The 20,476-nt window shown below is 35.7% G+C and overlaps 1 protein-coding gene across 2 annotated transcripts in view; it reads right to left on the bottom strand.

The window, feature by feature from the left end:
- Positions 1–14,846: 14,846 nt before the first annotated feature.
- Slc36a4 (solute carrier family 36 member 4) overlaps positions 14,847–20,476 on the bottom strand; it is a 52,080-nt gene continuing 46,450 nt past the window's right edge. For both annotated transcript variants that reach the window (XM_003468569.5, XM_063256263.1), the window contains exon 11: positions 14,847–19,618. In XM_003468569.5, the coding sequence (XP_003468617.3) occupies positions 19,386–19,618 (233 nt within the window). In that variant the 3' untranslated portion in view covers positions 14,847–19,385. The remainder of the gene's footprint in view (positions 19,619–20,476) is intronic.

Below are 20,476 nucleotides of genomic sequence, written 5' to 3'. Positions count from 1 at the left end.
AGTATTTTACTGAGAATCTTTGCATCAATGTTCATTAGTAAGATTGGCCTATTGTTTTCCTTTTTGGTTGGATCTTTCTCTGGTTTTGGTATCAGAGTATTACTTGCCTCCAGGAATGATTTAGGGAGGACTGCTTCCTTTTCAATTTCTTTGAAGAGTTGAGAGTATTGAAGTCAAATCTTCTCTAAATTTCTTGTCAAATTCAGGCATGAATCCATCAGGACCTGGGCTTTTCTTTGTTGGTAATTTTTTAATTACATTTTTAATTTCAATAGCTGATATTGGGTTATTCAAAATTTCTATATCTTTTTGATTGAGCTTTGGTAGTTCATACATTTCTAGAAATCTGTCCATTTCCTCTGTGTTTTCCACTCTGTGCAAGTAGAGATTTTCAAAGTAGGTATTCATGATCTTTTGAATTTCCATGGGATCTTTGGTAATTTCCCTCTTTTCAGTCCTTGTTGTGTGAACTTGGGTTTTTTTCTTTCTTTTTCTTTATAAGGTTAGCCAGGGGTTTGTCAATTTTGTTCACTTTCTCAAAAAACCAGCTTTGTGATACATTAAATCTTTGTATATAGTTTCACTTGCATTGATTTCTCCTCTAATCTTTACAATTTCCTCTCTTCTATGAGCTTTTTCTTTAACTTGCTCTTAGTTTTCTAGAAGCTTGAGATAAAGCATTAAATTTATTTATTTTCGTTCTGTTTTCTTAATATGACAATTTATTACTATATATTTCCCTCTTACAACTGCTTTCAATGCATCCCACAGATTACAGCACGTTGTTTCTGCATTTTCATTGAATTGTAGGTATTGCTTTATTTCTTCTTTAGTTTCATTTGTAGCCTACTGGTTGTTCAGAAGTTTGTTATGCATGTTATGTCAGAAGGTTTCCATGTATTTATGCAGGTTTTGCAATTTTATTGCCATTAATTTCCAATTTCAGTGCACTATGGTCACATATTATGCATGGAATAATTTCAATACCTTTGCAGTTACTCAAGAATGTTTTATGGGATAATATATGGTCTTTTTTGGAGAATGTCTCATGCTCACTGGAGTAGAACATGTATTCTGATGTGGTTGGGTGGAACACTGTAAACATCCACTAAGTCCAATTGCTCACAGGTATGATTCAGTTCTATTATTTCTTTGCCTACTTTTTTGTCTAGTTGATCTATCTGTTTGTGACAGTGGGTGGTTAAGGTCCCCTGTTATTATTGTGTTTCTGTGCATTTGGTTTTTCATGTCCATTAGTATCTGTCTTATATAGTTGGTTATTCCTGTATTTGGTGCATATATATTGATAATTCTTAGTTCTTCCTCTTGAATTTTTCCACTAATGAGTATATAGTGATCTTCTTTATCTCTTTTAATCATTTTAGGTTTGAAGTTCACATTGTCTGCAAATAGAATAGCTACCCCTGACTTTTTCTGGTTTCTGTTGCATGGAATATTGTTCCCCATCCTTTGACTTTTAATCTATGAGTTTCCTTTTGGGTCAGATGTGTTTCTTGAATACAGCATATTGTGAAATCATGTTTCTTGACCCATTCTGTCAACCTAGTTCTTGTGATAGGTGAATTGAAGCCATTTACATTTATGGACATCACTGATATGTACTGGCTCAACTTTGCCATGTTAAGTTCCACTCATTTGCTTTCTGTTTTTCCCCCTTATTTAATTGCTTATCCTACCTGGTGGTTTCTTTCTGTTGTTGCTTTGGAGATTGTGGTCATTTGTCTCTATCTAGTATGTCTTTCAATACTCTTTCAATACTCTTTTGGTGGTGGACATGAATTTCTTCAGTTGTTCTTTTTCATGGAAGTATCTTGTTTCTCCACTAAATTTGAATGAAAGTTTTGCTAGGACATCATTCTGGGTTGAAAGTTGTTTTCTTTCAGGGCTTGAAATACTTCACTCCAAGCTTGTCTTGACTTCTGGGTTTGTGCTGAAAGATCTGCTATGATTCTAATGAGCTTTTCTTGATAGCTGAGTTGTTTCTTTTCTCTAACAGCTTTTAGTATTCTGTTTTTATGGTGTATGTGAGATCTTAATTGTTATATGTCTAGGTGTAGATTTATGACGGTTGTGACTGTTTGGCATTCTATATGCCTCACTTAACTGCGTATCAGATTTTCTCCATGTTTGCTAAATTTTCTACTATTATTTATGTGAATATTTTAGTTATGTTATTTGCATTGACTCATGCATCTTCCCTGATGCCTATTAATCTTATATTGTTTCTCTTGGCATCATCTTGAAGCTGCTGGATTGTCATTTCATGCTGCTTTGTAATTTTTAAAAGTTCTAGACTTTCATGATAGCTGTTTGCTATCCTGTCTTCAAGGTCCAAAATCCTACCCTCAGCTTCATTTAAATGGCTTTGCCAACTTTCAATAGAATTTTTTATTTCTTGTATGTCTCTTTGTGTTTGTTGCATGAATCTGCTTGTTTTCTTCATTGTTTTCTTCAAGGTTTCAGTCAGTTTTCCAGGCTGCTGTACTTTTTTCTCTATTTCTTTTTTAGCTGTGCTGAGCAACTCCTTTACTAAGACTGTTATTTCTGCCTTCACATGGGAGAGTACTTCTAATTTGATTTCCTCTAAAGCCTCATGCAGTTGTTTTTTAATTTCACTTGCTATCTTTTCAGAGATTTCCAGTGTGTTACTTTTGAAGTCCTCTATTTCAATGTCTCCTGTACTTGCTCCAGGTGAATTAAATGTCTGAGATTGCATTTTGCTTTTTTAATTTTGCCATTTTCCTCTTTCAAGTTAATATTTGGTCCTTGAATCCCATTAGTGTCAACTGTTGGTAGGGTGTATCTTGGGGTACTACTGTAAGGCTGATGTTTGTCCAATTTCTGGGTCCCACAATGAAGAGATGGTCTAGTTACCTGACTTCCCCCTTCACGACCTTTTGGGTGAGTCCTATGTTCTTCCTCAGCTGACAAGCCTAGGAGTATTGATGTAGGCCAACTTTTAGTTTCTGCTGTTACTTTATCTTCAGGTTATTCTAGGTCACCAAATTTCTATAGTGTTTGTGTCTGCTGAGGCCCTATTGTGTTCCTGTTGTGTGCTTGTGTGTCTCATAGGCCCTTCTGATTTTCTCCAAGTTGGGAGAATCTTTATTGGCACACTCCTCACCCTGCCTGCTGTTTTCTGTGTGCAGGAAAGAGTCACCCACACTGTTGCCAACTCACCAAGGTCTTACAGTTAATTGGATGGAGTTTTACTACTGTCCCTGTTTACCCTCTGCACACCTCTATTTTAGGGGCATACTCATCACACTGACTGGAGCCTGCTGAGATCTTGTGTTTGGGTGAGGCAGTTACTGAATCTCCCTTCAAGCCAGCACTGTTAATCTGTTGTAATCCAAGGTTCTTGGAGCAAGGTTCAGAGCTGAAGATCAACAGCAGTATTAGGTCCAGGAGGTAGGGAGTATCCCCAAGGGGCTAGCAGATGTCCTGGGTCTGGGTGTCCACTGGGTGCGCAGGAAGTGTGGAGCAGCAGCATAGGTGGTCCTGGGCTGAGAGACAGGCTGGTGGCATCAGTCCAGGCATCCTCGGGGCACTATTTTGTTTTGAAGTTCTATATCACTTTCGTGGCTTTGTTGTGAGTGGGTTCATTCTGTTTCTCCTGCTTGGTCCTATTCTACTTAGTGAAGCTGTAACTTCAACTGGTTGTTGAAGTTGTAGGACAAATGCCAGGAGAAGCAAAGGAGCATAGTGATTGGAGCCTGCTGGGGTCTTCTGTTCAAGTGAGAGCTTACTGAGTCTCCCTTCAACTCAGCATGGTTAATCCACTGCAGTTCAGGATTCTGGGAGGAGGAGTGGGAGTCAAAGATCAAGTAGTTGGTCTATGAGGTGGGGAGCATCGCCAAAGGCACAGCGTTTCTCCAGGCTGGCGGGAGTTGCACAGGTAGTGCATGGAGGCACGGGCCAAGGTTTGAAGGCAGCTAAGGTTTCTCAGGGCCAGTGGGAATTGCACAGAAAGTGCAGCAGTGCAGGACAAGGTCTATGGGTAGCGCGGCACTCCCCAGTGCTAGCAGGAGTCATGCAAGAAGTGCAAGGAGGTACAGGCCAAGGTCCAAGGGTAGCACAGGTTCTCCAGGTCCGGTAGGGCAGGCCAAGGTCCGAGGGCAGTGCACACTCCCCAGGGCCAGACCATAATGTACATTTGTTACAAATGGCAAAGCTGGTATTTTAATCATGAGCTGAAAGAATAAAAAAGTTCTCATTAATCACTGTCATGTGTTTAACCCTATAGCAGACTCCTTTAGATGCCCCCATAAAGCATTGCCAGATACAGCAGAGAGATCAACCAGATAAATTAGAATTTTGGATAAGTGGAAAGTTCATCTTTGGCACAATCATGCCCATATCATACTATATAATGATCCTACCTCCATATTCCCCTGGAAGAAATGGGCTTAAGTGGCAACGTTTGCCCCAATAATTTCTTTTACATCCCCACTCATTCCTTAATTTAAATGGAAAAGTGTTCTGAAGGTCATGGGTGTTAGCCCTGTAAGGCCTTATTAAGCCCCTTGTATGTTGAACTCACGGGCCTATGTGGCAAGTGATTTGCAAAGAAAGGAGTGGAGGGGGTGCATGCCTATAATGCCAGCACTCTGTGAGGCAGAGACAGGAGGATCTCAAGTTTAAGCCTAGCCTGAATATAGAAGCCATTGTTCATTTTCTGTTAGCTGGTTCTAAATACCCTGTAATTCTTTCATTCTCTTGAATGGCCTCACACTGTCTTGATATGTTTGATGCTATAGTATATGAAGTTATACTCAAATAATTCAAGGAAAGAGACACTACGGTGACTACTATTATGTCAGGTTATCTGGTGGTGAAACACTATGATACTTAATTGTTTAGTTCTGACCTATGTTGTTCTGTTACTATGTCCTCTTTTATCTCAATCTCCCCCCTTTTTTCCCTTTCTTTTAAATTATTTTTTTTCTTACTTTTTAATTAAGGAAAAACTAAATTAAAAATTAGTGGGATATATTATGGTAACTTTTTTGTTGTCCTATTAACCTGATTTGAACCCCAGTATTGCTCTCCCCATCTTGTTCTGTCTGATTTTACTATATTCTGTTTTGTTTGATAGTATCAAGTTTGAGGGTATAGGCAACCACTTTGAAGGCAATAAGACTTACTATGATGACCAATATGGTTTGACTATTATCTTCTTTTGAAGTCTTGTAAGGTCTCCAGTGTAGGTTTTATTGGTCTTGTTCTGTACTGTTTTATTCAACTCTATTATACCTGAAGATATAGGCAACTCTTTTTAGATAGCAAGCGGCATAATGGCAACCATTTTTGATTACCTGGTATTCTGTTTTTGCATCATGTACTATGTCCATCCTTCTGTTCTAATTGACTCTGTCTTGCTTTGTCACATTTGGTTTTTTTCTTTTTATTTTCCCTTTACACCCCTATAAGAACTGTGGGAGTAATAGAACTGAAAAAGTGTAATTGTTATTGTAAAGAAGAGAGGCAAAGAAAGTGGTCTAAAGGATATAACTGCATGAATATTTAAGTGTGTAGGATAGAAAACCATATTACTGAGTTTTTGTTGGATCATTGAACAGAACTGTCTGCAATCTCACAATATGAATGTCCATTTTTATGCTTTAATTTTGTAATTTGGACAACTGTTTCTAAGATGATGGTGTGTAATCTATTAACTAGTGATTTCTTACTGTATTTTTTTCTTGAAATTCTGTATTACTTGTACCCTTTTACTGCTTTTTTTTCTCTTTAAATAAAAAAATTGCAAACCAACAAAAAAAAAGCCTAACCTGGAAAAATTAGTGATTACCCTGTCTCAAAATAAAAAAGCAAAAGAAAAGAAGAAAAGGAATTGTGAATGCAACTGAGTGCAAAGGTCCTAGGTTCAATCTTTAGTACTGAAAACAAACACACAAATAAACATAAGTGCAGCTAAAACCCATGGTTGAGTGGTCAGCTGCCTGGCACTGTCCTGTATGCTCTGCAGAGGTCCAAGTTCAAAAGGCTCTGATCTCCACTAAAGGGAACTAGTTCCATGCTTGCCAAACAAGTCCCAACTAACTCTTCAGCAGGCATCTGTAGGAGGCTTTGTGGTAGGTGCCTCTATGTGGGCACTGTGCAGCAGCCTGCTCTGTGCACTCTCCTTGCTGAATGTTCAGGTGACTCCAATCTGCTGGCTAGATTCTTAAGACAGATGGAACAAAGAAGCAAGGGGCCACGTGGGACAGGGAATATTCTGTAATGCAACTAGAGGTAGCTCCTACCTTGTCGTACCCCAATTCATCTCTACTGGCCCATACACACGAACACACAACACATGTATGTGCACAAGAACACATGTGCCTAACCATTCTTTCTTCCCCTTTCCCCCTTTCTATACATTTGTTATCTTCCCTACACCCCAGCTGCTTTTTGAAATCCAGGTTTCATGACATGGAATCCTTCTGTGCCATGGAATAATAGCTCAAAGCAAACAGGAGAACATGGGGTCATGCAGGCTTCTTCTGCTTTAAGGGATGCCTCCTCAAGAAAGTCTGACTTTCTATCCCAAAGCCAAGATATTGCCAGCATTTGGCAGAATTTCTGTCTGCTGAGATCTCCTTAGGTACTTCTTTGGTTCACAGTTGGTGAAACTCATGTATTTTCTATTTGGAAAATATGAATCAGCTAGAGACAGACAGCAAAGCATAAACAGAGTTCTATTCCTCAATTTCATAGCCAGCCAGAGTGCAATTTCAGATTTGATCCTAAAAATATATTCACTTCTGACTATAAAGTAACAGGTCTTCATCACCTAGTGACCATACTTAACTCTAGAAAGAAGTACAAAATTCACAGCCGGATTTTAGTTATACTAATTGGTTTGTTAAACCACGCCAGATCTACAGTCCCACCTACCCTCATGGTTCCCACGTGGTGCCCCAGGGTGACTTGTACACATGTATGGTTTCTAAGAGCACCATGTGGCTTTGCTGCTTTGATAACAGGACTGCAGTCTCCACCACTGTTCTTGCAGCCCTGTCCTTGCACTGACTGACTTCACTTCAGGAAGCCTGGGTAACCTCAGCTGAGAAGCCCAAAAACCTAGAGACTCCTCACACTTGACTCCTCACACTTTAGTCTGGACCAGTGAGGGCTCCTGCTGAAGTGCTGGGGTGGAAGCTGCGCCTTTTCTCCTGTAAGCCTTGAAGTAGAGGGCAGGCAGCCTCAGGTCTGGTGGGATCCCCTTGAACTCTGGATGGCAGAGGAGAGAGAGCTGAAGGACACACAATGCTGATCACCCATCCCCTTTCGGGAACAAAGACCATCAAATCCCCTTTCTTGTTTAATCCCAATTTAGATTGCATTTCCATTATGAGCAATTAAAGACATGTAAAAGAATTAGTGAATAGTCTAGTGAGTGATGTGGCAGTGGCTATTCCAGAATAACACTGTACAGTGAGCAACCCACCCAACTTCACCGGGTGGGCTCTAGTACAAAAGCCAAGTGTCTATCTTTGCAAAAACTATAAAACTGTAGTTGCAAAGAAAGCACAATGTTTACTTTTAGATTGTATGTTGGGGTGGTTTGTATGGGAGAATGATAGAGGTTATGAACCCCATTCATTCAATCACTTATTAATACAGAAATATCATTGAATGCCTAATGTATGCCAGGTACTGATAACCAAGTGAATAAGCCAAGGCAGTCGTCCTCATGCTTTTTAATGGGATGAGGAGTTAGGCTTCAATATAGACATTTGGGAGGAAACACATGAGAAACATTAAATTTATAGCTTTTGACCGACAGCCCTGATTAGAACTCCCAGTTCAATGTTAAACAGAAGTAGTGAGAACAGACACCCTTATCTTGTTCCTGATCTTAAGGGAAAGGATTCAGACTTTACCCATTAAACATGATTTACCTGTAGATTTCTTCCAGATGCTCTTTGTAATTTTGAGGAACTTCTCATTCACTCCTAGTTTGTTGAAAGTTTTTAATCAAGAAAACTTGTTTAATTTTGACAAGTGTTTTTAATGACATCTATTGAAATAATCTAATAGCATTTGTATTTTTATAGTTCTTAATTTGCAAAAAAAAGTTCTCAAAGTTAAATTATCAAAACAGTTCTCACATTCAGAGAGATATGGTATTGTTTAGTAACAAAGATTTTAAATATATGTGCTCAAGGTTCTGAATTTTGGTTTTGAATTTCCTTATTAAAGAAAATCCTTGAAGACCTTCAGAAGTAATTTAACCAATTTCTGTTGCTGTAGGGCTGAAATGTTTCAACCTTTTGAAGACATCTTAACATATTCCAGCTTTCGGTAAAACATTTCCATACTTATTATACTCTTGGGAAATTATTTTTTACATTTGACCTGCTCCACTTTGAGCTTGTCTCCTTCTGTCTCCTGACATTTTTTAAGATTAGAATATCCTGGACATATCCACATAATCACCCATAGAAGTTACTACTTCATTGTCTGACTTTTGAAAAAATGCCATGAGCTACTATCATTAAAGTTGAATAATGTCATAGGATGATAATTAATTTGATCTTTAACTGCTCAGAGTCATCTTGTGCAGAAAACCAATTGGATATAACAAGTAACACATTGCTTAAGGGCATGGATTTTAGTGTTGTTCAGACTGAGACATTCTTCCTGGCGTCACCACTTACTGGCCCTGCCTCCTTGGGCACATTTTTCAGCCTTAAGTCTCATTTTCCTCTTTTGAAAACTTAAAGAATGATAATGACAATGACTCAATCATATGATTGTGATACTGCCTATAAAAAGTCATATATATTATGTGTGTGTGTATATCACATGAATATTTGTTGTTGTTTATCTATCCTAGGCCCACTATATTAAAAGAGAGCATGAGACGTCATATAAAGATAGTCTTTACAAAACACCTAAAAGAGAAATTCCCATTGTCACTGTTCCCTGTGCTCAAACATGTAAGTAATAGTGGGAGTCTTATTTAGTTGGTTGTTTTTTTAATGCTTCTTAGTTTAGGTACAGAAAGGCAAAAATATTACGACTTCATAAACTAAAAAAAATTTTTAATCTTTTGTTTTTTTCTCAGTTTTATATGAATTGAGTGCTCTTAAATATTGCTGAATTTTGTGAAACACTTGTAAACATTAATGCATAGTTTACAGCTGAAGTGGCTGTTGGGGTACCAGGAATAATTCTTAGATTGTTCACTCTCTGCATTTGACCTTGATTAATGGAGTCTAACAGATAGACAAGATATCAGGGGAAAAATCAAGAAGGGACCTACAATGTGGCGGGGCTATACAAGGTTACAGGCAGGCTGTCAAAGGAAGCAAAGTCTCAGAGGTGACAAACTGATGTCACCAAGCCTAAGTATCTCCATCTCTTTTTTCTTGCACTACCACAAACAGGAGAGCTTCCCATCATGAATATTCCCACATTCTGACCCTGGAACTTTCCAGAAATAAGGGAACATAATCTATGTGAACTAAAATGATCTTGCAAGGGTCTTTCGGAATTGGCATCGTTCAAACTGTGAGCAGATAACTAAGCTAAAGAAGCAGTTGATGGTGAAAATTGCCATAAAATAATACCCTATAATTTGCATGGAGTCTCTGTCTTCAGATAAATGTTTGATTTTGGTTTTTTAAATGACTATTACGAAGTACCTGAAACATGCTACTTATTAAAGTATTAGAATGACCCCTTTTCCTATTAGTTGTACTTATCACAATGAAATTTCATGGAGTCAATCAATTTTGAAAATGAGGCTTAACAATGTAATATAGCAGTGTCAGATTTAGTGTTAGCAACATCTTTCCTCTTGCAATATTTCCAAATCTCAAACTCATAGAAAGATTATTTTCCCATTTCCTTCTTTTTTCTGAAAGCTCTATAAGAATAATCATTGAGACAGGATGCTCAAACACCATTTTAATATACAATGTTTTGGGTCTATCTAGGATTGAGATTTTGAGAAGTGAATCTTGTCTAGAAGAAAAATTGTTTGCCTTATTTGCCATATTTAAAGGGTTCCCAATCCACTGTCATTCTATTGATGTCTCAAATTTAATTGAAAAACTGTGACATGATGCAATTTACACTGAGATCATTTATATTCTTTATGTATTAAGAGTCTCAGAAAATTCTCTATTCTCACGTTGTTTCAGAAAATGCAAATTCTAGGACTTGCAACTCTCCCACTTTTGCACCCATAATTAACACATTTCAAATTTTCCAGAGGTACAATACTGAAAAACTACTTCAGAAAGACCTTACACCACATTCAGACCTTGTGTATCCTAGAGAATTTCTAGAACACTAGGATTTCTATTCATCCCACAAGCAATCCCTCGCCAGTGTCTCAAAGTTCCATTTTCTTTGAACCACATAGTGCTTGTTCATTGTACTCTTTGGACCACTAACTTAAGGTGAACGGAAAGAGTAATGATGCATAGATAAATTATAAAAACTGAATGTACTATTAATGGTAAGAACAATTATTTTAACGCAAGAGAGCTGATCTTATTACTAAACTTTCACTAAGCTTTGGTTCAACAACTAAAACACTGGGCTCCACATATACCCCTTTACTGCTTCAAAATTAGAGTATTCAAAATAGCCACTGAAAATAGCAAGTATGCAGTGGCTCCATCTGACAATTCTGAATATTCAGCTCAGACATGGGTCCAGAATTAATGGAGAGATCTATTAGTGAGTAGTAAAGCGCCAAATCTCACTGAGTCCTGGCAGTTTGATTGATGCCACTTGGAGGTAGGTACTAACAAATTAATCTACTCTTCCATTGTATTCTACTCTAGAGAGAAATTCTTCATATTCTATTCCAGCATCTTGGTGTGGTTTTTACACAGCGTAAGAAGATTTCATTGCTTTGTTTTCTCTAACAAAAGAAAAGCATCAAATACAAGAAGTGAATCAAATCCCTCATTGACTGAGGCATTAGCACCAGTCTGTTTTCTGATTACTTTGTTTTAATCCTAACACCTTATCCTAACCATTGAAAAGTGACAGAAGTTAATCCCTGAAGTGATACATTCTGGCTTGCCAAGATAATTAAGATATTGCTGAGACAAACCATGAATTTGAAATATAGAAATGATTTTTACTAGTAGTATCAATGTTTTTAAAAAATTTTTCCCATCTGGGCTCCTATTGTCACGTTTCCCATTTCCCTCTGCCAATTAGGACTGTTTTGTGCTCACTGCCCCCTCCCTTTTCAGAATGTGCTAAAAAGTACACTCAGTTGCTACAAGGTGACCATAGTTAAAATTCTCAGTAATTCTGTAAGTACAACATTGTAATCGGTATTACTATGGTAGATTGCTAGCAAATCTCTGGAGTACAAGCAATGTATCACTACCTCTAGCTATAACCCTATTATTTTTATTGGCAGATAATAATTGTGCACTATTATGGGATAGAGTGTGATGTTTCAGTATACTAAGTATAGTAAGTCCCTGACTTTCACAGGTGCATTTTATCAAATTCACAGGTATACTGTAGAAGATGCACTTTGTCAGATTACAAATGAATATGATTTATGAACTTCTCCCAGAATGAAATTCATTCCTAAACTGGGGTCTTACTGTATTGATGAACTAGTGTATTTAATTTCCATTATCTTAATAATTTATCATGTGTTTTTATTTTCTGTCTTCTAGCTATTTTGAATTACATGACATACTTACTGTGTAACAGAATACTAGAATTTTTCTCTACCTGTGATGATTAGTCAATCTCCTCTCATGATACTTTCTGCAATACAGACTTGGTTGTCTTTGCTTTACAATATTGTAGCTTTTCAAACTAGCATAAAAAGTGGAAAAGGGGGTCATGCACACTCATTACACAAACATAAATAGGGCAAAGGTGACAGTACACATAGTATGACTTCATCTTGTACTTGAAAATTTTATTAAGTACTAGAACCCTAATACAGACTTTTCTTTAAAAGTCAGTTCATTCATTCAACAATTTTTATTGCATATCTACCATGTGACTAACGTTCTTTTAAATTCTGAAGTTAAATGACAAAATTACCCCCTCTAGAGTTTATCTTCTCCAAGGAGGATAAAGAAATATTAAGCAAACAAAATGGAAAACACAACTCACCAGGGTAGTGGTGAGAATATAAGGGAAGCCTTCTCAGTAGAAGAGACACCTAAACTGAATCTTAATATCTAAGAACTGCCAGAAGGGAGAAATGGGAGAGGGAATAGAAGAAAAGAGTTGTAACATGAGGAAGCAATGGAAATATGCAGATGACACATAGCACATGTCCTGTTTGGAGTGCCCCAAGTTAATGTTGACGTGACTTGTGGAGTAGGAATGAGCAGTGCTCACTTAAGGAGCTTCATCTTTGTGCTTCCAAGATTGGGAAATGTAACAGAAAAAAGTGACAAGATCAGATTTTTCACACAGCTTCAGTGTCCCTGTGGAACTGTTGGGTGTTGTAGCTGCAAAGATCAGTGGAGTTGTACAGGTTCCAATTAAAGTACTCTACTGCTTTTGTTTTTGTCTTGTCAGCTTTGTTCTACTTTGGACCTGCTCAACCTGTTGACCCCCAAATACATCTTTCTTACCCAGTGAGTACGTGTAAGGTGTTCAGTGGTCGATACTTGTCCTTTGGCACAGATCAAAATCCAGACTAGCATAACAAATTACTTCCTTATTCCGTGACAAGATTAGCATACGTGCTTTGAGAAGCAGATTGTCATGAATTACTAGCCTATTCCTTTTTTAGGGCCAGAAAACTGAGAATCAAGAGCTCCAATTTCCTCACATCATTTCAAGCCATCAATCAAATTTACCTTTATAGGGAAACAGACAATATTGCTTCTTCTGTAATGATGCACAACCTTCCCAAGGACCCCTTTTCCTAGAGTTGATGGGTCTCATGAAATGTGAGCAACAGTGTTCTACGTACAAAATTTGGGGAGCATGCATACAATTATATGTAACTGCTCAAAAGGTTTTGCGTTTGAAAAATACATTTTACAAAGTATGCATGTATTATGATTTAGTTCTAAAATGGCCCCTAAAAGTCTCATGGGTTCACAGGTAGAGGTTTTGAAAGGTAATTGAATCACAGGGGCACTATACTCCGCAATGAATGAATCCATTGATGAGCAGACCTGAATGTGCTGTTGGGGGCGGGCCCAGTTGGAGGACAGTGACTGAAGACCAACTGTTCCTTTCTCTCTCTGCTTCCTGGTTGCCATGAAGTGAGCAGCTTTCATGCACCATGCTCTTCTGGCATGAGGCTTCTGATGTGAAGCCAACTGACCATGGACTGAAGCTACTGAAAGTGGTGAGTCAGAATAAACCCCTCTTGCTCTTAAATTATGGTTGTCATACATTTTGGCTCAGCAAACATAAAGCTAAGACACCATGCTTTTTTCTAGTAAGTATTCCATGCAATTTTCCATTGTAGTTATCTATGTAGACAGTGCTCTCCTTACCTCATACCTAGATCTCCGTATGCCTTCTATGGCTTGTCAGGAGCATGTACTGCTTACAAATTTTTCATTGTTCTTGTTTCATTTTGCTTTTGGCTTTGGAAATTGAACCCAGCCTTCACACAAGCAAAGCGTGGGCTCTACCTGAACTATACGCCCAGCACTAGTAAGGTTTTAAAACTCCATTCACTTCCTCAAACCATTTCCCTTTATTCTTCTCACAAATCTCCTTAAAAATAGTAAAACTCATTTTTTATCCTAACACTTATGAATAGAATGCACTATAAATAGGACAACATATCACCACTTTTTCTGCATACCTTATGCTATTGTAAAAGCTTATCTTTACAGAGCTGTAAAAACCAATTTTCCTGTTATTAATTTTCTGTATAAATTTAATATAATACAATGTTCATTATATTCTTGATTAAATATTAATTTATGACCTCTATTTTCTATGGGAAAAATTTCCTAACAAAATTGAGTAACAATAGATAACAATAGTTAATACATTGCATAGTTACAGAGTATAAGATCTGGGCACAAACAAATTCTCCAAATGATATTAGCATAAATTTTTCCTTTCATTGAACTATGAGAAATTAGTAGTATAACTTAGCTTGCATTTTTTTCCCTTTTTCCTTCCCTTCTTTCCCCTTTCCCTACCCCTAGTTCCTTTGGCACACTTTCTTCCCACTTCACAGTATCTGTTGTACATTCTGGTCCTTAGTCTTTCAGCTTCTCAGACCAGGCAGACAATACTGTTTACAAGAGCCTGATTTATTTCACTTATGAGAATGGTCTCAAGTTGCATCCACTTAACAGTTTCAAACTTATCCTTCCTTATGGCTGAGTAGTACTCCATTATATAAAAAGATAGTATTTTTTTATTCATTCCTCAGCTGATGGGCATTTGGATTGTTCCAAAATTATTAAACTCTGCTGCTGTAAGCAGGAGTACACATATATCACTGAAATACAATGTTTTTAATTCTTCTGGGCAGATACCCAAAGGGTAACAGCTGGGTCGAATGGGAACTCTAATCCTAGTTTACTTAGGAATCTCCATACTGATTTCTATAGTGGTTGCACCAGTCTACACTTCCACCAAACATGAAGCGTTGCTTTTCCCCCACAACCCCTCCAGGATTTGTTAATGCTTGATTTCTTGATGATAGCCATTCTTTCTGGAGATGGAATCTCAGTGTTGTTTTAATTCACATCTCTTGAATGATCTCTTTATTGTCAAACAACTTGGTCTTCTCCAACTTTTCCCTATTAAAGCATAATGTTACAAACATACCTGTAGGTACAGTATCTGTCTTGAGAGGTCTCTACGTGAAGTTCACAAGAACAGAATTACTGATACAAAAGTATAAAGAATCTTTATTGTCTTTGATACAAGGTTGATATAATGCTTTCCAAAAAGTATCGTTTCAATATTATAATTCAAGCAAAGTGCATGATATGCTTAAGGAACTGGAATTTTTAAACTTTTGACATAAAAATTTGTTTCTATTTTTTCTCTTAAAAATGGCACAAAATATTTATATACATATAAGGAACCATGTCGTTTTTCAATACATGTACACATGCAATGCTCAAATCAGGGTAACTGACATATCTATCACCTCATATATTTATCATTTCATTGTGGTGATATTTAAAGTCTTTTCTTTTAGATTTTTGAAAGTTAAAGAAGTTGCAAATTAAATCATGGGTGCGCCCTCCACTGACTAAAGTTTACATTCATTCTAGGAAGTTCAGGTCAATGCTTTGAATGTGTCCTTTCATTTCTAATCAACCTCTGTTCTTAAATCTTGTGGGTATTTATTATCAACTTCCAACATGACAATGAACCATAAAGACTGATTGAAATGTTATTATAAGAATATTACACAAATGTCATTTCTGGTTATGACATTTATCAAATCCACTTAACCTTATAAAAGACAAATTTATTTTAAAAGCAACTGCAAGCAAATTATATTTTATTGAAAATTCAGTTACAATACATTTAAGACAGATTTTCATGTTTTACAAATAAATTAATTGACTCAAGTGCAATAATTTTTATTCAAGCTGAGAATAATTTCAAAAAAACACAAAATCTATAGCTTGATTTAGTCCTGATATAAACATATATTTTCCTATTTGTTATCAAGAAAACACCAATGCAGTACTTTTAGAGTGATACTTTTAATGTAACATCTTCTTGCATCCAATTTAAATGGTAAACCAGTATTTGAATACATTTCACACACTCCTACTGTGTGTATGTTGGGGGGGGGGGGCGGGCACATGCGTGAAAACAGGAACAAGCTAATTTTCAAAGAAGAGTTAAACAGTTTGAGTGATTTTTCATTTCACTTATCACAGGGAACAAATTCCCTGTGACCATTTGTAGTCATTTTTAAAATATATTTTTGTTGCCTAGATCAAAGCCAACCAGTTTCAGAAAAGTTCATGGTCTAGTAAACATTAGTGGCAAAATAGTAACTATTACAGTCAGCCATGTAATATAGGGAAATATCTTGCATGTTTTATATCAATTTTTCACATTTTCTTAGGAAGGGAAAGCTCACTGAGAGTCAAATTATTAAAGTAAACCCAATTTTAAAAAGCATTTTACACAATAAATGGCCTACGTTTTTACCAAGTTACATTATTCTTCAATAGACAATATTCACTGAACCACCAGACCACTGGTATTGTTGACTAAATAATTTTATTTACTTTTCCATCAGTTGTGTAGCTTCTTTAGTGCTGATTTGATCCCAGAGCTTTGTGCATACTAGAAAACATTCCACCACTGAGCCACTCATCAGTCCCTTTCTCCCCTTAAATGATGAAAAAGAAATGAGGAGACCTAATTTTTAGGGATACGACATCAGAAAACAAATGCATACCATTCAGACACTATATTGACAGCTGTGGTGCTTTCCCACAGGTAGAAGTGGTATTAACACAGAACATTAATATTTTACTGTACCTCAAAACAAGACTATGGTGAAACTACCGAAGATCAAACCCTATTAGGAAATTTACAACTCATACTGTCATAAACTCTTGGTAGAAATGTAAGCACACTATTTAAACAAGAGTCATTAATGGTTTTAGTAAAGAGAATTCACTGAGGCCAGAACTAAAATAATGTGGCATTTGCTAATACAGAACTTATTTTTATTTTATAGCACCATCGAAAGTTGTATTCAACCAAAAAAATTTGGTAGCTCTAACTTCTTGAATTGAAAAGTAATCTAGCCATGTGCAAAAAGATTCTCTGATTTTAAAAAAGTCTCAAAACCAGAATTTTGACAAGATTATTCTGACTCTGCTGAAATTCTTTAGGGTGTAAGAGATGGAGAAAACTAGCTTTGAATAGAAGTCATCACAGCTAAATAAAGCTTTTCTTTTTGCCACCTCAGTTGCAGAAATAATTCCAGGGCAACAACTACTTAATTTTTAGGGGAGAATCCTTCACTGAGGCAGCAGATAAATGCTAAAGTCATGTTAGCCACAATGTGATGGACCAAAAGAAAGCAAATACAAAATTTGAGAGGTGTAATTGCTCTCTTTCCTCTAGGCTCCCCAAATAAAAAGCAACGGCTGGTAGAATCAAGGTATCTTCTCTATATACCTTAGAAAATGTTATGACTCATTTAAACTATATTTCAGAGAAAAAAATCCACTGACAATATATCATTAAATATCCTTAAAGAGTACATTTGCGTCTTGTACCGCAGTAGGGTTTCTTGTTGAGAATCAAATCTCTTGTCTCCTTTTTAGCTCTTCTTTTTTATGTCTAATTTAGTGAATTTGGTGTTGGATGTTGATTTAGCAATTACTGCAAAGGAAAGTCCAAGGTGTACATTGTGCTGCACTTAAAAATTAATTAATGCTATGATCAGTGATTCAAAATTTTATTCCATTTGATTAATTCCTTATGGAAATAAACAAGTTAAAGTAGAAAAGTAAAACTGTATGCACTGACTAGAAATATGTGAAGACATCTGATAAAAAATGCTGCTTTGTATTAAATGATTTTAAAATCAGTTTATATCGTTATAGATTTTTAAACATCTCATTTATTCTTAGATTCAAGGTTAGATTGGATAGTTTCAATGAAGATTACTTTTCCGCTACCTTTTTCCACATTCTGTTAGTGTGACTGAAGACTCAATAACAGATTTCATATAAAAATATCAAAAGTATTAGTGACAATACCTAATGTAAATGTCTTTAAAAGTATGATTCTTATGAATTTGTACCAAAATAAAGCTTCTGATAGTTCTTTAGGATCATACTTGATGACCAATTAATTATATAATAAGCAAAAGATAGTTGAATAAGTTAATATTTACATATAAAAATAGAGAATATATTCACTACAGTTAGCTTGATGATGTCTTTCAGTACTACACACTAAAGTACTACTAGGCTGATAAAAAAAGTTCATGTTTTTTTAATGTGAATTTTTAACATAATGAGACAATACTATTTTCAATTTTTAAATTTTCATCCTCCCATCAAATGAGGTACTCCATCTGAGTTAGTAAGTGGTTTTGAAAAACATGGAGTGACATAAGATAGTTCCCTGCAAGAAGTCTGGAAGTGTCTCAACAGATTATTACTGGTTCTGTCTTTACTAAGAATGATTTTTTATGGTTCTGCCCAGTCAGACCAACAGATTATGATAAGAAAACCCCAGGACTGAAAAGAGTCTACATTCCTGTATTTTGTCAAATGCCTATTTTTGTCATTGAGGAATATACCGTCTACAAAAATGAGAAAAGAAAGTAACATTAAGACTCGCTTAAGCCATTAACAATGTAGTTTAGTACATTCTACCAGCCAGCAGTTACACCATGAGTGGTCCTGACTCTGAAAGAATATTGCTTCTTTCTGTTGCTGAAATTTATAAAGCTGTAGTGTTTCTAACTTTATGCTCTTGTCATGTATACTATCCAAAAATCACATGCCCACTTAAAATATAAAAATATAATTACTCAATATTAAAATTAAACTAAACAATTTATTCTTCTTGAATGTGACATGAAAAATAAAGAAATCCTGGCTGGGGAGTCAGAAAATCAGGTTCTCTTGATTTCAAAGATCAAGGAAGTGGTCTTGACTAGTTATTTAAACTTTTGGGACTCTATTTCCTCTTCTGAAAAATAAGGGAGCTATATTGGAGAATATTAAAGACATTCTTAAACTTGATTCAAACAACAAGACAGAACCTTCCTCAGTACTTCTCAATGAAAATGAAGACCAACTACCATTACAATATAGTGTAAAAATAATTTCAGTTTTGGTGACTTTCTGTTGCTTACATTATACTTAGTAGTTTTCCAGGGCTTTTACCATAAGTATTTTGCTCTCTAATAAAAACTATTTTACATTATACATTCACTGGGATAATCTGAAATAAGATTTTAGTTATATATGTTATTTATCTTATTGTTCAAATCCTGCATCTTGTCAACTGGGTGGCAAGAGTAGCATAGGGAAAAAGAAAAAGATCTTGGTTAAAGCACATATTACAGAAATAAAAATAATAGATTTTAGTCTTTTATTTTTTATATTTAATTTTTCAATTTTCAAGGCTAATTTTTAAAAAATTATTGCTATTACTGAAAACCAAGGATCTATCATGGATTACCAGTACTAGTAAATAATTAAGAGTTTACTGACAAAATATTAATACTGTACAAAAGGAAAAGAGAATTTGATTGTTTATAGTGTATAACAACTCATTTTGCTGGTTCATATTTTAATCAGTTTCAGAATTGAGACAAAAGACTCAAAACTTTGCTTCTACTATTTCAAACCAGTCGTTAAGCACGTTGCATTCCAATTTAGAGAGGGACTTGGGGGCGTACCCTCTATAACTCCTTAAGTAGGATAAATAATTTCTTCAACAGTCACATATGTACCTAATAAGAAGCCAACAACTCCAGTGAATGCTATAGAAATATTTTTCAGGATCATCCATATATTGTAATGTTCCTTATAAAACGTAAGAATTTCAACCAAAGGCGGTAGGATCAAGGCCAACGTGCTGCTGCTCACAGCACCCACAAACGAAATCACAATGTCTAAGCGAGGAATAAGAATTGCTCCGGCACCTAGAAAATAAAAATGGATGGTTTTTTTCTAGATTTAATGTTTTATAGTTACATGAATACTAAACGTAGATCTTTACAGTACAGTAAAGCTAATGAATAGAAGTTAGACTTCCATACATTTCCCTGTGGAAAAATCTGCCATAGTTGATTCTAAACTTTAAAAAAAGAAAACAAAGAAACCAAAACAGTGAGTGACTTTTCCGGGACTTTTACTCAAGTTTATATGAACAATTTTTAATTTTTGAGATAAGGAAGTACAGATAGTTTATTTCCAAAGAATTTGCATTACTCTGTCATACAGTTCATTCTACAATACAGAAAACAAGGTAGTATGATATAAATAATACAGAAGAGAACTCATTCTCACAGTAAAGTCACAACAAAAGAAAAGGAAAATGGAAATATTCATAAATATTAATAAAACACCACTATAATTATAGAACATGAAGTGTCACTGACGAATACTAAATCAGTGAGCAAACAGTGTGAGTTCAGGATATCTGAATATTCTCAGTCTCACTAGAAGATACTTAGTAATCAACAAATAAAAAATAGCATTAACAGTGGAGGAATATGACACACACCACCTTAACCAAATAACCAAAGCTGACATCATCAATAATACATATTTATATCATATTAAAATACAAGTATGTAGTCACATAGAATGAAACTTCAATATGTATAAAGTTAGCAGAAATTGGTAAAACCAAGGAAAACTAGAAATACAATGTGTATCAAGAATGCAAAGAGTCCCTATTTATCAGATTTTTATTACTGTCATTTTCAGAATAATTTGTTATTTTAATTGTTAGGATTAGATTTGTGTTTCTCTACTCACAGCAAAAAATTTACAGC

This window comes from Cavia porcellus, unplaced genomic scaffold (assembly GCF_034190915.1).
Source record: "Cavia porcellus strain 051 isolate PalLab524CR breed Dunkin Hartley unplaced genomic scaffold, mCavPor4.1 scaffold_9, whole genome shotgun sequence".
Classification (NCBI taxonomy): Eukaryota; Metazoa; Chordata; class Mammalia; order Rodentia; family Caviidae; genus Cavia; species Cavia porcellus.
Note: the sequence above shows the minus strand (reverse complement) of the source record. Positions and strands in the feature narration are given on the sequence as shown.